General features: G+C 39.2%; 1 protein-coding gene across 2 annotated transcripts; it reads left to right on the top strand.

The window, feature by feature from the left end:
* The first annotated feature begins 149 nt into the window (after positions 1–149).
* On the top strand, positions 150–18,971 carry xirp2b (xin actin binding repeat containing 2b). Of its 2 annotated transcripts, none has more exons than XM_008404046.3 (9): positions 150–400; positions 2,236–2,321; positions 2,715–2,843; positions 3,636–3,725; positions 4,581–4,638; positions 4,745–4,833; positions 5,258–14,546; positions 18,531–18,661; positions 18,857–18,971. In XM_008404046.3, the coding sequence occupies exons 2-8, from the start codon at positions 2,271–2,273 to the stop codon at positions 18,620–18,622; spliced, it is 9,798 nt and encodes a 3,265-aa protein (XP_008402268.1). In that variant the 5' UTR covers positions 150–400; positions 2,236–2,270; the 3' UTR covers positions 18,623–18,661; positions 18,857–18,971. The 2 variants fall into 2 exon arrangements, with proteins under 2 accessions (XP_008402268.1, XP_008402267.1); XM_008404045.3 differs by having other exon boundaries at positions 2,159–2,321.
* The last annotated feature ends 641 nt before the right edge of the window (positions 18,972–19,612 follow it).

Raw genomic sequence — 19,612 nt, 5'->3', positions numbered from 1 at the left:
ACTATGGAATCTACTCTGGTGATAGACATGATGATGAAACCTCTGTGGCCAGATTTAGCTGTATACAAGGGCCTGCAAATAAGTCACAGTATGTATTTCTGTATGGGTTTTCTTGGGACTGGGCGCAGGAGGCATGGAGCCTTACAACCTTAAAAAAAGGGGCGAAAAAACACCGCGGGACCATCTTCTGCAAGGGGGCGGAGGGTCTAAAATAAAATCAGCTGTCACTGTCTGCTTTTTGGACAGAGGTGAACACATTGCCTTGGAGCTGGTCTCCATCACTGACCCGGATTTTTCTTTTTTGCTTGGAAAGACCCTGCAGGCAGGGGTGCAGTGGCCTTGTTGTGGGATTCTATTTGCTGAGATCATATATTTTATAATTCAACACCATCCTTTCCTGGTAGGTGCTGTTTATCTATTTTGCCTGTTTCTAGCTTTCAAGTTTACTTTTCATTTTTTTTGCCTCAATGTTGTCAGATGTAACAAAATAGCTAAAGGCTATCAGTGAATCATTGGTGGTGAGCAAACATCCTCGCATAGTACAGGATTTGAGAGCAAAATATAAACCAAACTGTGACTAAAATGAGAAGTTAAAATTACCTTTAGCCTAAGAACAGATTAGAAAAATTCTATGAAGTTATTCCAGTAGCTTAGCTGTTTGTTTGTTTGTATGTATGAAGGCCAGATCTTCTGGCTGTTAGATAATTCATAACCTCAGAGCCGGGTCATGAAACAAGGAGTTTTGAAGGGAAACTGAAATGCATTCTTAAATGCAAGGTCATGAGTGCAAGTTTGTTCATGCTTTTGGAAAGGGGAACTTTGACCTCCCAGTTTTCCACTGTATTTCACTGAGAAACATGACCCATGATGGTTAAGTCTAAAATAGGCTGGATTTATTTTTGCATGTACATGGCGCCAAGATAACTTCACTTTCTTGATATTTGAGCTCTTGTCCCAACCTAGTCTGCCCTAGTCTGCCATGTAATAGGCTGAACCTGAAGACAGATTTGAATTTTTTTGGTTCGTATCAAAATCGTTCGACTTGACTGAATTTTTAAAACCAAATTTATTGAGCTTTCATAAGTTGTACTGAAACGTTTAAAATAACAGCCTACCAACATAAAAAGTGGTTACATTTCATTTTTCTGGCATACCACTGATTCAATTTTTTTTTCTTTTTCAATATATAAATTAATTTATGAATTAAAAACATTTTAATACATAAAAAGTTAATGAAGAAGGATTTATTATATGTTTCACTTATTTTTAGCTAAATAACTAAACTAAGTACAGATTAGTTTATTTATACAGTCTTGGCACACAAGGGCCAGGACTGTTTAGGTAAAACTGAGCTTAGAGTTTATTTTCTTATTGTTCTGAACACATTTTAAATGAACAAGAACTGAGAGACAAACAAGATAACTTTCCAAATTAGAGAAGTGGGTAAGCTCCTGACACAGCCGTTGGAGGTTTAGCAATTACACATAAACGTTTTATTATCAATTAGAAATAAAAGCACAAGAGAAGCTGGCTAAAATCAAAGGAAGGAAAATGTATCATCATGAAGCCGTTTAGGTTATTCTCTTGTCATATACGTTTATTCCAACTATACCAGAAACATGATTTAAAAGCAGACCGTGAAAATGTCTCAGTCTGAAATACAGCAACCTTAATGTGAATCTTGACCCTCTTAAAACTCTAAATGACATAAATCATAATTTCACAGGGTTATGAAACTACAGAAGTACTCATTAATCTAAGAGGATAACGAGTGCCGAGACACATTAAATAGCACATTCATATCATTTGAGAGCAAATTTAAATGAGGTATAATATTAAATCCCCACAAATCACGTTAATGTCTTCAACATTGGATAATTGTTTACCACTGTTTTACTAAATCTTACACATCCTGTGAGCAGCTGGATGCCAGAAGACAGGTGTGCAAACGTTTTAAGTCCTGGGCCAGAGGAGCATCATGGTATTTGCACCAGCTGCTCTGCAACAGCACTTTATGAGTTAACAAAAATATATTACTTACCTGATTTTATCTAGATGTATTTATAATGGCATCATGTTATTTGGTTTCAAATTATTGGAGAAAAAAAAAAAACAGATGGTAAACGTGTTCTCCAACTGTTGGCTTTGTGTGCCTCAGCTGCTGGCAGTGCAGGTTCAACCAGGGCTGGAAATCCTAAAAGTTTAAAACCAGAGGAATCGGGATTCTCTCTGCAGACTCAGACGTCATCCCACAGGCCAACTGTGAGGCAATGTCCCGGGCAGCTGTCTCCAAGCGAGCAGACAACACCATCACCAGCGGGGTATTCCAGCTTGTGCATGGACTATTGCAGTGAAAAGAAAATGTATTTTTCCCTATTATATCATGATAATTGCAAAAATAGTCATGGATCATGGAAACAACAATTGAGGTAATTGAAGTAAACTGTTGTTTCTGTTGCGATAAAGTCTTGATAAAGTTGACAACTCTTTTCTGTGACCATGGGTCAGTTTTTGCATTCATGCAGACCGTAAAAATCACTTACTACATTTAAGCAACTGTTGGGAAATTTGAAAAAAACACTGCACAAACTACATGAGCTGTCACAACCCCTGACAGCTGCCTGCGCCGCATGCATCCCAATATGAAAAGCCATACTGAGCAGCTGTTTGATTCCAGAAGTGGAAGCAGCTAACAATGTTTTCTGCTTCATTAGGTCATGGAGGAGTCAGAGGTCTGTTCCCTGCCTGGGGGACTTACAAGCGTGAGGAAACAAATTCATACCCAGGAAGCTTCAACATCACACAGTGTAGCTCAGTTTCATTTCCATCACAAAACTGAGCAGGTACACAGATCAGCTCCATTAGGTTGATACAAAGTGCTCGGGGCAGATGAGTGTGCAAATCGTGGCAATGCTTTGTAACGACCTGAGCTTGGTTGCTGCTGCATCATAACGCTTGACATTCTAATCATTTGAATGGGACTTTTGCAAGTAAAAACTGATAAACTGAACTCTGTGTGAGGTTATATATGCAGTGCCTTGCAAGATCACTAATCCAGTTCGGATGTTTTAAGATTCTGACGTGAATCAATCAAGCAAAAATTTACTTTCTGTGCTGATCTTTTACAAAAATCCTAATTAAATATATTGAAAGTTGAGGTTGCAATGTGAACAATTTCATAAAAGATCTGAGGTTATGAATACTTTTGCATGGCACTTTGTTGTTATTCCTGTAGTTGAACATGTGGACCCATGTTGCTTGCACTGCTTGATATTTCATCAGCTTTTATTAAAGCCTCCAGGGAATATTTATAAATGCTGCAGTCCATTTATGTAGACAGATAACTAAACAAGGAATATAAAGGAAATATTCATTGGATATTTTCACAGTGTGAAAGAAGAACTTGGCTTTATTACCTTTACTCCTGTGATTTTTTTTTTTCAAAGCTCAAGAAGCGTAAGGTGTTGATGGTGTTGACTTGTGTACTATTATGCTTTAACAGACTAGTAAATTGGAGTTGAGTCTGACTGCTGGCCATAAAATGAGTTGGTTATGATATGAGGCACTAAGACATTTGTGTTATAAGGTTGTAAGTCATCTACAATCTTTGACAAATGCCTCTTTTGCCCTAACAGGAGATGTCAACCTCTGAGGTTACAGAGGCAGCAAGTGGCAGCAGGTCGGTCGTCCCAGGCAGCCAGCAGCTACATTTCCAGGAAGCTATGGTATGCATAACATTTTCTGCAATTATGATTCTAAAAGAAATGCAAGAAGATCTTTGTATATTTCTCAGTTTTCAGCAGAATCTGTGCAATAATTAACACTTGAAAGGATTCAAATCAAGGAAGAAATGTATTACAGTTTATCCCAGTAGCTACTCACTACTCATTAGATAAAATGATACAAACAAAACAATGAAAAATAAAAAAATAAATAACAATGCTTCTTATCTTGAAGCTACATGTAAAAGTCACACTAAATTATTACGAAATGAAAACCAAGGCAACAATAACTAAAATGAAACTGATTACAAAGCATTTTCCAGGAGTCTGTGACAAAATCCTGAATTTCAATACCTAACTGTAGTTGTTGGGAGAAAAGCAGGACATTGATGGAACATTTAATGAAGCTGAATTAAGAAATTAAGTACTCAATTTCTTTCTAACCTGATTAGAAAAGCTAGCCAGAGGTATTTTGAGTTCTTGAACTCAGAGAAAGACTCTCTTTCTGATATAGAACAATCTAATTATAGGAGGTGCTTTCTCTGAGCATCAACTCCTCTGATCTCCACAAATATACAAAGCAACAACCATTCACTTTAGCCACAATAACCCGTCCATGAGTAGCATAACCCTGAACTCTGCAAGTTTTAACCATGAAACATCCCATGTAAATCAGCAAAACCAATTAAACTAATGCTAATTTTGTTTTTGCTTTAAGCAGTAAAGGTTAAATCCATTTAACACAAGTTTTTTAAGCATTTACATAAATGTGCATAACTGCAAGAAGAGTCACTATAGTTATGTATGTGTCAGTTACATAAATTCCCTCTCATCATTTTTCATTTAAAACACACACAGGTGACCTACAATGACAGCAACTTGGCGTCCAGTTATGAAAACCATCAGAATGACGCAAGTAGGAGCTCATGAAACTCTATCTGTTAATCCTCATTCTTTGTTTCCTATCTCTGCTTTGCTAATACAAATCTCCTCTTTGTTGTAACTCCTGTGCTAACGATTAGACGAAGAGTTTCCCAGGTTCACAACCAAAGAGCTGAGAGATCACTTTGAAAGAACAATAGAAGAGGCTGCTGCACAAAAACCAATTAAGGTAATAACTTTTGAAAAGGAAGCATATTTTTTCTGAGATCACTCTCAAAATGTAAAGATTAGTTCTTTTAACTCTGTTAAACAATTGCACAGTAGAACACACTCTCTGCTGAAGCTGCACACCTGTGCAAATTCATAATACTCAGGTGAGGTAAATTATGTCACTGGACTGCTGTGTACCTGTGCTGCTCACTCAAAACCTTGACAGATTTGTCTTGCGTTATATCAGCAATTTATCTCTGTCGTTTGGAAGTGAATGAGAAGAAAGCAATTTAGAAGTTTATTTAACTATTGATGGATTACCTTTCTGTATTAGCCCCCATCAACAACCAGATTTTGAGAGTTCGATGTATTAAATTATATACTCATGTTTTTTAATAGTTAATCTACTAAAAATATATATGTCATTTTTATTCCCAACAAAGATTGGACGTGACATCAATCGATCAAAGTGGTCTTCAAACGTGAATCAGAGCAACAAGCTGACTAGTGAAGTGTGTAAGGAATTTGCTACGGAGTCAATCCAAGCTGCAGTGATGGATTATGAGGACTTTCCATCCCCTCCAGCTGAGGATTCTGAATATCTTCCTCCTCCTCCTCCAGACTTATTACAAATGCCATCAGACAGTGAAAATATTCCAGTGAGCCATCCCTCACATGAGCCTCTGGAGCCAGTAAACAAACAACAACTCAATCGAGAAGCCTTTTTCAAGCAGAAGGGTATGTCTGAGCTGAAACGTCTATACAAACACATCCATCCTGAGGTTCGTAAGAATATTGAAAAAGAGTACTACAGTGAATACAGTGAAACAGAGAACAATCAGGTAGAGAGCCAAGTGTTCACATATGAGGATGATGATGATGATGATAATGATAATGGTAGTCCCGATGACATCTATGGTGAGGAGTATGAGGAGTGGGAAGAGATTCTCCCTGGGGAGGTGCAAGCCATGCGCTGGATGTTTGAAAATAAACCACTGGATGCTATTAAAGATGAAACTCCTGATGAGGAAGAAGACAACAAGAGAATTACTCAACAGGAAATGATTGTGGGTAAAGACGTGAGACGTACGGCATGGATGTTTGAGACCAAGCCAATGGATGAGCTGGGCTCACTGAACACCAACTCAACAGAATACAAAAACAAATTCAACAAATTCGACAAGGGAGATGTTCGTGCCGCAGCGTGGTTGTTTGAAACTCAGAGTATGGACACCCTAAACAAAATGCACAAGGAGGAGGATTTGACTAAAGAGATTTTGTTTACTGAAGATGATGGAAATGCTTCTATTTACATGATTGATAGTAAGTTAATAGAAAGCTTGGGGCACACAGAGACTATTGATGAGAGCCACCTGCTGAGCTTACGTTCAGTGTTGGAGGAAATCAGTGGAGAGGTTAAAGTCATAACAAGCACGTTTGACACTCAGTTTAAATGTGTCATCATAGGACAATCGAGCCAAATGCTGGAGATAAAGTCTGTGCGCAAAATAGAAACCGAACTGGGGAACTCTCTTGCTTCACGCTGGCTTTTTGACACCCAACCTCTGGACCTGACAAACAAAGAATTTGTTCCCTTAAAGCTTGTGTGCAGTCTGTCTATGGAGGATAGCAGCAAGGGAGATTGGGGCAGATGGTTGTTTGAGATAAAAACATTAAATTCTCTCCATGAGTGGCAAAGTTTGCAAACAGAGAAGAAAGATATTATTGGAGCCGATGTGCGCAAGCACCGGTTAGTCTTTGAAACACAACCAGAAGACTCTCCAATGGCCATGACATCTGAGTCAATTGAAGAGATTATAGGAGGAAATGTTAGATCTGCGAGGGATTTTTTTGAAACCAGCCCTCAAGTAGCCAGGAAGAACTGCCCCGAGGTTGGAAAACTTAAAAAGACAACAGTAGATGAAGAAATAAAAGGGGATGTGAGACACCAGAAGTGGCGGTTTGAGAGTCAGCCTCTAGAACAAATAAGAGAAGAGAAAAAAGAAGTCATTCGTACTGTGAATGTTGAGGATGACCTCACGCAAGAGGATGGAACAAGCTGCAGGGCAGATGTCCGTAGGAACTGTTGGGTCTTTGAGACGCAGCCAATGGATACATTAAAAGATGACTCAAATACTTACTCCTTGACAAAAGAAGAAATTGTTGCTGGCAACGTGAGATCAGCCAGAGAATATTTTGAAACGATTCCAAGCGAAGACTTGAAGGAGTTGGCTGAGGTGGGCAAACTGAAAAAGACCATACCACTTAATGAGGAGAAGGGCGATGTAAGGCATCAGAAATGGTTATTTGAAAGCCAACCACTGGAGGAAATTAGAGAGGAAAAGAAAGAAGTAATCCGAACGATTGACCTCGAAGAAATTGATAAAGTGGATGTGTCAAACTACAAGCACATTTTTGAGAGCACGGACTTTAGCACAAGTAAGGAATTGCAAATGATTGCAATAGAGGGTGTGACATCTGGCTCTGTAAAATCAAACAAGAACTTGTTTGAGTCATCAGCATTGTATGCCATGCAAGACAGTTCAGGCCACTTTCATGAGGTGAAAACAGTGCGCCGTGAGGAGGTTATTAAAGGAGATGTAACAACCTACAAGTGGATGTTTGAAACACGTCCCATTGATCAGTTTGATGACAGTGTTGAAAAATATCAAATTATTAAGGGAATATCTAAGCAGGAAGTTGAATCTGGCGATGTCAAGACTGCAAAGTGGCTATTTGAAACGCAGCCTCTTGATGCAATCAAGTTCTTCAGCAATCTTGAAGATGAAGAAACTGTGGAGACAAATAAAACTCTGGACATCGTGAAGGGGGACGTGAAAACATGCAAGTGGTTGTTTGAAACAAAGCCAATGGACATCCTGTATGAAAGAGTGGAACTGAAAGGAGAGAATGAATCCAAAGAAATACGCAAGGGAGATGTCAAAACCTGCACATGGCTGTTTGAGACACAAACACTTGACTCGATTCATGACGAAACGGAAACAGTTTTGAAGACACGCAGTTTAAACCAAGAAGACATTAAAGGAAAAGATGTAAAAATGGCCTGCTTTCTTTTTGAGACAGAAAACCTGGAGAACCTCACGGGGGAGGAGAGAGGATCTTATAAACGTGTCACAGAGATAGACATTGCATCTGGAGATGTCTCAAGAAAAAAATATATTTTCGAAAACCAAACATCAGACATCATGACGTCTTCCTCTGATGAAGTAATGCAAAAGCTCAAGAGAGTTCAGACCGAGGACATACAAAGAGGAAATGTTGTGAACTGCAAATGGCTCTTTGAAAATCAGTCCATTGACCAAATACATGACAGCAAAGAGGAATACATGAACAGTCACACAGTCAGCGATGTGCAACGGGGCGACGTCAACAAGGGTCGGTTTATTTTTGAGACCTATTCCCTAGATAAAATCCAAGAGGTTTCTTCTGAAACAGAAAACATAAAGACCTCCAAAATTATTTGCGACGAGGATGAGAAAGGCGATGTTAGAAATTACACAATGATGTTTGAAACACAGCCCCTGTATGCCATACAGGACAAAGAGGGTCACTACCATGAGGTCACCACTGTTACAAGTGAGGAGGTGAAGACGGGAGATGTTGTTGGGACCCGGTGGTTGTTTGAAACAAAACCTCTTGATGCAATTAAAGACACAGATGAGGTCTACATCATTAAATCCGTAACACAACAAGATGTACAAAAAGGAGATGTAACATCTGCCAAATGGAAATTTGAGACCCAGCCCCTGGATAGGATTGCTGAAGAAAGTAAGCCTTTCATAAAAACTGTGGAAGACATTCAAGGAGGCAACGTGAGAATGAATAAACAGCGTTTTGAAACTGACACCTCCTCAGAGGGATCTGTCAGGACTGTTAATGTGAGTGAAATACAGAGAGGTGATGTCAGGTCCGCAAAGTGGAGGTTTGAAACCCAGTCCATTGACAGAATAAGAAGCATGAGCTCTGAAAATCTAATTGAAACTGTTAAAAAGGAGGAGGTTGCAAAGGGAGATGTTAAACATTCAGTCTGGCTTTTTGAGAAAAATCCTCTCGATCACATTAAAGAAGTTGATGAGGGTGAGAACATATCTGTTGCTCAGGAGGAAATTCCCAAAGCAGATGTAAAAACAACAACATGGCTCTTTGAAACAACACCGTTTGATGGCTTTAGTGAGACTAAGGTGGAAAAGACTGAAATATTGGGGAAAAGCATCAAGGGAACCCTTGAGGAACTTTACAGTCAGAAAATGGTGAACTCAACGGGAATACTAATAGAGGCTGACGAGATTGGTGATATAAGGATGGCAAAATACCAGCTAATGAATCAGCAGACTCCAGAGATTCAGAGAGAGGAAATCATCAAGGGAGATCTACAAACTATTATGATGAACCTCCTTAACAGAAAGGAAAAAAGGGAGCAGCAAATTGTCATAGATTCAGAAGAGAAGGGAAACATCAGCTCAACAGTGGAGCAGCTATTCAGCCAGGAAAAAGAAAGTAATGTCGAAAAGGAGGAAATTCTGCGTGGTGACATTCAGGAAACAATCAACAACCTCTTCAGTAAGACTGGATCAGCAAAACAGGGCATACTCATTCAGGAGGATGAAAAAGGAGATGTACGGATGACATTATATTCCCTTCTACATAAAAACCAGGATGTTAATGTTGAAAAGGAAGATGTTGTAAAAGGGGACATAAAGAGTGCTCTTGAAAGGCTGTCCAGCTCAGAAAAGTCAGATCAGGCAGTGAAGATAAAGATAGATGACACTGAAAGAGGGAATGTCAATTTTTACTCCACATGCATTGAATCTGGAGCTCTTGATTATCTCAAACAACTCCAGCTAGGCCCTGATGAAACTCTGGATGACACAGCTAAAAAAGAGAAGATCATTGGGGGCGACATCAAGAGCACCAAATCTGTCCTCGGCCAACATCAAATGCAAATTGAACGCACAGTAGAGGATGTTATACCAGGAGATGTTCACAATGCATTAAAAGTTTTCACAGCAGAGCCAACTGTCTCACTGGAGAGAATCCAGAGGGAGGAGATAGTCAAAGGAGATTTAAAAGCTGCTCTGAGCTCATTGTCAGAATCAGCTAATCAGACGGTGGTTGTGGAAAAAGAGGAGGTGGTAAAAGGCAATATTCCAAAAGCACTGCGGTGTTTGGAGAGGGCTCAGAGACGCAACAAAGAGGTGGAGAAGCCAGATATTATTCCCGGAAATATCAGGGGCGCTCTAAGATCTCTTGAGAAATCATCCACCTCCAGAGTTGGAAGTTTTGCCGTTGAGGACTTAGTTCCTGGAGATGTGAAGGCGACCCTAAAATCCCTGGAAATGGCAAAGCAAGCAGTGAAGGGAGTTGAAAAGGAAGAAATTGTTCGCGGTGATATTCATATGGCAATGCAAAGTCTGCAAGATGCCTCAAGTGAGAGAAAAGCATGTCAGCAGGAAATAGATGTTCAAGGAGATGTCAAAGGGACAATTCAGATGTTCATGGAGCCTCCACTATCCCCAAAGACTCAACAGAAATTCGCCTTTGAAGATGATATCAAGGGTGATATCAAAATGTCAATCAAGTCCTTATATGAGACACAGGAGCAAACCCAACAGGAAAAAGAGGAAGTAATAAAGGGTGATGTTAAAGGCACAATCAAATCACTTATGGAAACAGCACAGCGGGAAACTCCCAAAGTCAGACATGGAGTATACAGAAGGGTTAAAGTCAAACAGAGCCCTGCTGTGAAAAACTTAAATCCAGACGCGCAGAGGGACATACAAAAGATTAAAACAGCAAAGCAGGTTGAAACATCTAAGGAAAATCACTCCATTACTAATCAGTCAGATACAGTTAGGATAAAGACTTCAACAGTGGTGGAGCACAAAACGATTACTCAAAACCATGGCATAAAAACGGTAAAAACAGAGTTTCGTAATCTTAAATCAAACCAAAAGGGGATGGGAAAACTGTCTAAAACCAAAGTAAAAACTGACAATTACATGTTAAAGTCACAAGCACCAGAGCATGATCTGCCTCTACCACCACCACCTCCACCTGTTGCAGAAACAGACCTTCTTCCTCCTCCTCCTCCTAGTCCACTTCCACCAACTGCTGATGCTGACACTGACCACCTTCCTCCCCCGCCACCACCACTCACTGGTGAGCAAGACTTCCTCCCACCTCCCCCACCTCAGCGAGAACTGGAGAGCACCCCGACGCAAGCAGTTCCCGCTTCTCCATCAACAGCAAAAAGAATGATAGTCAAAAAAGTGAAAGTTCCTGCTTTGCAGCCAGTTCCAAAGTTGGAGTCTAAAGTTGAATTCAGTAAAAAGCAACAGGTACAGGCGACGTCTGTGAAAGCTGAAGTGAAGGCAAACCAAAATGAAAGAGAAGCAATCGTGCACATTTCAAAAATGGTCTCCCATGACATTCCACCTCCACTCCCAGAATCTCCTAAGCTGCTCAAGAAGGTCAACGTTGCTCCTGTGAAATTTACTCCACCGCCATCTCCACCTCTTCCGGCAGAATTGCCACTGCCACTGAGGAAAGTTTACATTGCTCCAGTGAAATTCACTCCACCACCTTCCCCTCCACCATTCATGAGAGGGAAAGCTAGTAAATTTAACACAGCATTGATAAAAGCAGAGGAGAAATACCGGAAACTTAGGGAGGAAAACACACCCCCAACTTCTCCGTCTCCCACTTTTGCATATGACTCCATGAGCGCTGCTCTTGAAATGCTGTCCAACCGGGATCAGGGAAATTACAGTATCTCAGGAGCCACTCAGAAAGGAAGTACAAATACAAAAACAGGTGCTTATTCAGACTCCTCTATGACGGTTTTGGTATCAGATGTAACCCAAAGCAATCCCAGGTCCCACCATGGCAACACCACTATGGATTCCACAGTTACATTGTCTGCAAAACAGCAAATTGTATCGAGTGAAAATACTAAGTTGGTCTCCAGTCAAAAGATTTCCTCCGTCTCAACTGTTAGACAGCATCTGCAAACAACTACCCAGAAAACTGTATCAGTGTCTTCGAGTCAGTCTGGCCAAACTGATAAAGTCTTGATCTCTATTGCTGATGTAAGTGGCCATGCCAAAACAGACACTAAAACGCACAACACTACTTCCAACATATTAGAAGATCAAAACAAAACTGATCACGAGGCAAAACAGGTATGCAATAATGTTTTTACAGATGAAACAAACAGAATAAATGTGTCTTCAAATAGGAGCCAAGAAAATGTCTCAGATCTGCCAACAGAAAATATGTCTCTTATTGCAAATGGAAAAGCAGGCAAACAAAGCCAAAAATCAAAAAAGAACTACAGCAAACAAGAAAAGTCAGCAGAGATTAACAAATCCAGTGACAATGAGATGCAGAGTGTTTCACAAGATTTGAAAGTAGAAGCCGCTGAGATAAAACAAGAGAAAAAGACGGATATTACTTCCCCTGCTGTGGCTGCAACACCTGTAAGCAATACTGCCAATCAACCAGAAACTCCTGCTCCAGTAAAGAAGAAGAAGAAATCCAAAAAGTCTAAAGGGAATGCACAGCAAGGCCAAGGTAAAGAAAATGTCACTGAATCAAACACAGAAGTAAAGAGAGTAACATCTGAAATGACTCAACAAGGAGATGAAACAAATGCATTCGACCAAATTCAGAAAAGTATAAAAGAAGAGCACGTTCAAATCAAGAGAGAGGTTATTACTGCTGACAGAAAAGATGATCAGAAGTCTGTGCAACAAAAAGCACTTCAAACACCAGGGAAGGGATCTCAAAAGAAAGAAGTGGCAGTTTCTCAACAGAGCGCAAAGGAACAACCAAAAGAAAGCTGGGATGTCCCAATTACGGTGACAGGCAAGTCAGAACAAAATGAACTTGTAAAATCCACGACAGAAAGAACAAAGGGAACTCAGAGGCATGACGTCCAAGTGTTAATCTCTCAAATCACAGAGATACAAAGCACTTCAGAGAAAACGCATTCCAAATCTGTAAAAAGTCTTTTAAACTCAGTGCCAGATTGGATCATAACTCCGGAAAGGAAACACGATTTGGAACAAAGTGCTGCTGAAAACGATGCTCAGACCAATGAAAGAATTATTTTGAATCTTAAGAAACTTGCAGAATCCAAACTAATGGACCTTACAGACGAAACACTGGAGAAGCATGAATGTGAGCCGGTAGCAGAGAAAGCAAGTTCTGCCTTGGTGGCGCAAAGAATATCGAAAATCAGCATCGGTTCTGCCAAAATTGAACACCAAACTCTTAAAAGCACCTCACATGAAAGCAGAAAGGAAGAAGTGAGTTTGTGCAAGTCAATCGACCTTCGAGCTCCATCACCCTCACTCAGAATGCGTCCTCCCTCTCCAACATTTATCACCATCGAGTCCACACGAAGAACAGACTCGCCACAAAGAGTGACTCCATCACCCACCCTACTCCACAGGCCACCCACCCCTCCTACGCCTCCGCCACGCAGGTGTGACACCCCAACATCACGCATCACCAGAATCACACCTTCGCCGACATTTGATAAGGCAGAAAATTTGGCCCGACTCAAAGAAACAACAGCAAAACTCTCTCGGGTTGTCACGCCCCCACCACCGCTCACCCAACAAGTTATTGAGAAAAAATCAGAGGTCGTGGAACTGCCTTCAACATTTCACCAGCAAATCAAAACTGATGCTCAAGTTTCAGAGACTTCAAGGACACCTACTGAGTCAGCCAACTCAAAAACAAGCATTACACAAAGTAGCTCTGAGAATGATGTGCTACTACTCCAAAAGGAGGCAAATTCTGCGGAAGATTCGGATGATTCTGACATGATATCTGCGTCTGTCAAAGAAAAACGGGAGTTCTTTGAAGGGGCGCAAAAAGCTGAGCTTAATAAGATATTTGTGCGCAAGGAGGCCATCACCATGAGTGAACGGCTGGGCCCTGACATGGAGGAGCGTGAGGCTGAAAACAAGAACAGAGAAAAAGATGAGCCTCTAAAGGCAGACTTGTCAAGCTTTATAAACAAATTTGAATCCCCAGAAGAAAAGCAATATAGCAGAAAAGAGCTCACTCCACCTGGAGAGTGCCTTCACAATGACAACAAGAGCTCAGACTGTAATAAAGAAAAAGCAGACCTACTGCAACAGGAAATGCCGAGTTTTAACATCCAGGTGATTAGAAATGTTTTTGAACTGGGTGAGCAGTGTTTCTCAGTTACAGAGGAGAGGAAGGATCAGGAGGAGCTTGTGTCAAGTCTCTGCAAAACAAGAGCAGACTCTTCAAAGCTGGAAAGATCTCATGAGACAAAAGGAGACTCAAGGCAGAGCACCCCCCTCCCTTTTCTGAAAAACGATGCAGACACAATATTGGCACAACCATCTGCACTATCTGAAGCAAAAACTATCACAGAACATTTCTCGAACGTTGATGAATTTGGTAACAAAGTAACTGGAACAATCACTGCTGTCACTCAGCACTCCGAAAGTGTCTCAACCCAGCCAGTCGCTTTTTCTTATGCTGACGCCGTCAAAAAGAAAGCTGCCAGGCGAACAGAAACTTACGATGAGGACACCACAGAAAATCTGCTAAGGAATTTCCATAAAACATGGACAGAGAGCGAGACGGTTTTCAAAAATCTTGGGTACACTGTTTCTGAAGAGACATCATCACAAGCTGTGCTACATCAGACAAAGACTGTCTCATTGGGTAAAGAGTGCATGGCATGAAACAGCGAAATTTGATAGCATGGCCTATGTGCTTTTACAAGATTGTTTTCATAGTCTCTATAATGAAAAGTGTCTGAAATGGCCTGGAAGGGGAAGTCTGTAGGGGTGCTAAGAGGGAGGCTGACAAACAAATGTCATTAATTTGCTAATATGCTAACTTTAAAAGATATAAGTTAGAAATTATCTTGAGTAAAATAAATTAAGCACATTAAAGTTCTTACATGTGGTACATGAGTCATTGTGGGTTATTACCTGCATTGGTTGATGCATGTGTGCCATTCCTTTCGGGCTGAAACCGATGTGTGTTCAGCAGTGTTGCTCAGTGCATGGCTGCATGTTGATGGCACCTTGGGGCAAAATATATGGAGCAATCTGGCAGGATTGTTGGTATTACTGGCTTAGTAGTTTTATTCAGATACAATTATGATATAAATCTGCTTTGCAATGAAGAAAACTAAAATATTAATATAGTTCAACTTGTTCTCTGCTTTTTTCAACTTTGCTTTATTTTTGTTTGTTTTTTTAGTTTCCTCACATGTTTTTCTTTACTGATAAAATTACTTGTCCTAACACATTATTCATGAAATTTATGATACTATAAGCAAAATACCAAAATTGTGAGGGAAGAGAGCAACTTTTTTATAACCATTTTCAACATGGCATTGTAATATGTTACAAACTAAGATATTGACAAATCATATTAAATAAATAGTAGACATGCTACTGTTACCTTAGCAGTTCAACAAACTTCTGAAAACAAAAACAACTTCAGCAGGAGCAAAATTACTTTTGAAGGCTTTAACTGGATATCTCTAAAACTGAATCAGTAAATAAATCAGTATCACAGATAAACAAAATATATATTTTTAATTAGTATTAAAATCTGAAATATGAGTCCTCACAAGAGGAAAAGGTACAAAAAATTAATATGAACTGTTAAACTAAGGTCCCATATTAGCTGCGTAGACTAGTATATATTCTGGATTCTTTGTGAAACCAGGACACAATTATTTGCTGTTGCAGGGATCCAGTTCCTCATATATAGGTTTAGATCCAGCTTTAGTTCATAATTTTTGGCTCAGAAGCATCAACATGGAAAATCTACAAAATCAATAGACTAAAGGCTTTGCTTTGTTTTTTTAACAATTTAACATATTTAGTTTAAAAAAAGCCTAATTGCACTCTTCAGATAAGTTCTGTGTATTATACTGTGGTGTCAAAAAGTGTTTTCCCCTTCCTGATTTCCTATTGTCTTTGTACGTTTTTCTACAAGTAAGTGTTTCGGAACATCAAAAAAATCTAAATAATTAATCAAAGGAGACCGATAGATATTCTTTCTCATAGTAAAACAGATAATAGGAAACCTCTTCCCACAAATCCGATATTAGCACATTCTAAATCAGTATGGAAGGAGGCACATAAAATATGCAAGATGTCACATTCAAAACAGTTGTACTCCTCACTGTGGCTGAATCCATCCATCTGTATCGGAAGGAAAACTGTCTATTGGGAACAATGGCTTGTGAAGGGAATACGTGTTGTAGATGATTTGTATACAGAAGGGGTTTTTATGTCTTTTTCAGATGTCATGCTGAAATACAATATAAAGAAGGATAGTTTCTGGAAATATCTACAAATTAGAGACTGTATTATTAAAGACAAATTCATATATGAAGATAATCCAATAAAAGAATATATGGGCTCAAGTAGAATTGAATATAAAGCATCCACATATTACAAATTGTTTAATAGTATGCAAAGTGATATATGTAAAAGTCTGGGGACTATCTGGCAGCAGGACCTTGGATGCACTTTTACTGATGAAGAATGGTTGAAAATATTATCAAATAACGGGAAATATATTAGAGAATCAAGAGGGAAGTTTACACACTATAAGATTGTACATAGATTTTATTTCACTCCATCCAGGCTCCATAGAATGGGTCTGCTCACCAATAACCTATGTTGGAAATGCAAAACTGACCCGGGAACCTTTATACATGCGTTCTGGGAATGTAAACTAATTTTCCCATTCTGGAAAACAGTATTGCTGTACGTTGGAAAGTGGATAGGTTTAGGGATACCTATGTCACCAAGACTCTGCTTGTTGGGGGATCAAACAGTGATGCCTAATATGTCAAAACACCAAAATACTGTAATGCAGGTGGGGACGGTCACGGCTGCCAGAATAATCCTCAGATTATGGAAATCTCCATCCGCTCCAAATATTAAGGACTGGTTGGAATTAATGTTGGAAATAGTGTCATATGAACAAATGTTGGCCAAACTAAATGATGACATGGAGAACTTCAAAAAATCCTGGAACTGTTTCCTCCCCTGTAACATGGGGACAAGTTAGGGTACTACTGGCCTATTGTTGTGGAAAATACTAGCGAGTGACTACTTCTGTTTACTGTGGTTGTTTCTGCTAACACCGAGGATATTTAATCTTTTGTGAAACTTTTATTGATTTGTAATGCACTGACCTGTTTTTTTTTTTTTTTCTCTCTTGCTTGGTTTTATTTTGTTTGTGTATTTTATTTCATGAGGGTGTGTTGGGGGCGGGGGGGGGTTGGGAAAGGTTGTGAACATGCTCTGAAACATTAATAAAAACTTTAATAATAAATAATTAATCAAAGGCAACACAAGTACAGCTTCAGTTATTACAACTGAAAACCAGCGATCAGGCCCGAAACCTGGGAGTAGTGATGGACTCTGACCTGAACCTTCAGAGCCACATTAAGACAATCACAAAGTCGGCCTTCTATCACGTGAAGAACATCTCTAGGATTAGAGGACTTATGTCTCAGCGCGATCTAGAGAAACTCATCCATGCGTTTATCTTTAGCCACATTGATTACTGCAACAGCGTCTTCACAGGTCTGACTAATAAATCAATCAAACAGCTGCAGCTGATCCAGAACGCTGCTGCTCGTGTTCTCACTAAAACAAGGAAGATAGAGCACATAACACCAGTTTTAAAGTCCCTACACTGGCTCCCTGTAGCTCAGAGAATAGATTTCAAAATACTGTTGATAGTTTATAAATCACTGAACGGTTTAGCACCACAATACATTAAAGATCTGTTATTGCTGTACCAACCGTCTAGACCCCTCAGATCTTCTGGTTCTGGTCTGCTCTGCATCCCCAGAACCAGAACCAAACGAGGAGAAGCAGCATTCAGTCTCTATGCACCACAAATTTGGAGCAAACTTCCAGAAAACTGTAAAACAGCTGAAACACTGAGTGCCTTTAAAATCAACTTAAAACCCACCTGTTTAGATTTGCTTATGGCTAAATTAGGATTAGAGTGTGGGTTTTGATGTCTATGTTTTAATCCTTTTTTATTTTTATTTTTCTTTTTTTTTAAAAATCAATTTCTCTTTCTCACTCTTCATTCAATGTCATCTGCTGTTTTTATTTTAATTATGTAAAGCACTTTGAAATGCCTTGCTGCTGAAATGTGCTATACAAATAAAATTTGATTGATTGATTGAAGTAAACACAAAATACAATTTTTAAATGACCGTGTTCATTATTGGGAGAGAAAAAACTTGCAAGGGGGCAAGCGCATTTTCACATCACTATATATAATGAATTTTTGACATTCATGATTAACACTATTTTCAGTCTGTTTGATAACACAACAGTGTATTAAAGTAAGGTGCGTATCTACCTTGGCAAATATGATTTATTGTACATTATGTACCTTCTTTAGTCTGAAAGAGTTTTCAGATATTACAACTACAGAGATGTGGTTTGAGTATGAATGTGAGTAAAACACAATATTATGTTGAAGCTCAGTATTTTCCTTACTGTTAGAACGTGTCATTTGAAATAGAAATACCTTTCTAAATATAAAATAGTAAATATCTTTCTAAATATAAAATAGTATATTTCTATTCTCAAAAACTGCATAAGCTCAAAACCTCACTGTTTGCATTTTGATCTCTTTGGAAAGCAGATTCGGGTTCCGAAGTCGGAGCTCTGCGCAGTGTGTCGGAGGAGGGCTTATCCGATGGATGCTCTGATAGTGGACAAAAAAAAGTACCATAAATCCTGTTTCTGCTGTGAGCATTGCAGAAATAAATTAAGGTAAATGTGACATTAGTTCAATGTTCTCTCTCTGCTTTTGTCTTATTTGCTAAATTTAAAATTATATAAACGTATAATATGTGATTGGAATGGATTGGAATTGCTTCCTAAAAATAAAAATGAATAAATATTAGTTTACGAAAGCAAAATTGTAAAAAAAAAAAAAATGTTTTTTTTTTCTCTTTGTCTTTGCAGTTTGGGAAATTATGTCTCTCTTCATGGACATTTTTACTGCCAACCTCATTACAAACAGCTTCTTAAATCCAAAGGAATATACGAAGACAGTCTTGGACAAAACCCTCCTGTGGGAAACAGTGGGCCAAATCCCTTAGATGATCAAATAGATTGGAGATATTCCATGGACAGTGTGAATTCAATAGATAAACCCCACAGAGGTGAAAACGAAATGACAAAAACATTTAAAGAAAGCAAGCCACACTGCAACAAGATAACCGTCGTCTGGCCCCCTCAGGGAGATCCACCAAAGAAAACCTTTAAAATAGAGGAAGACATTCAGCTAACAAAACCTCACTGGCCCCCTCCGGAAAGCTCTCCCATGTCCCCCAAACTCCAACACAGAAAGGCTGTTCCCAGAAGCGTCCTTTGAAATGTAATCTCCCACATTCAGAGTTTAGTCAAGTACGATCAATAAAAGAGAACAAAAGACTTAAGGGTAACGGAAGACTGCTGGTGGTACAGTTAGGAAAGTGTTTAAATGAAGGTCATACAGTTAAGTAATGTACAAAGGTAAGGGTAACTGACAGGAATAGAGAGGAAACTGTGTATATATTTGTAAATTGTGAGAAAAAGCAGGGTGTAATTGTAAGTAAAGAAAAGGTAGATAAAAGTGCAGATAAAAGTATAGAAAGTGGATATATGCCTGGTACAGTACGTTTGGGCAGACATGGAAATTAGTCTGTGTGTCATTTTAATGTTCAGTGCAGTGTATGG

The sequence above is a fragment of the Poecilia reticulata genome, chromosome 2 (assembly GCF_904066995.2).
Source record: "Poecilia reticulata chromosome 2, P_reticulata-male-v2, whole genome shotgun sequence".
Classification (NCBI taxonomy): Eukaryota; Metazoa; Chordata; class Actinopteri; order Cyprinodontiformes; family Poeciliidae; genus Poecilia; species Poecilia reticulata.
Note: the sequence above shows the minus strand (reverse complement) of the source record. Positions and strands in the feature narration are given on the sequence as shown.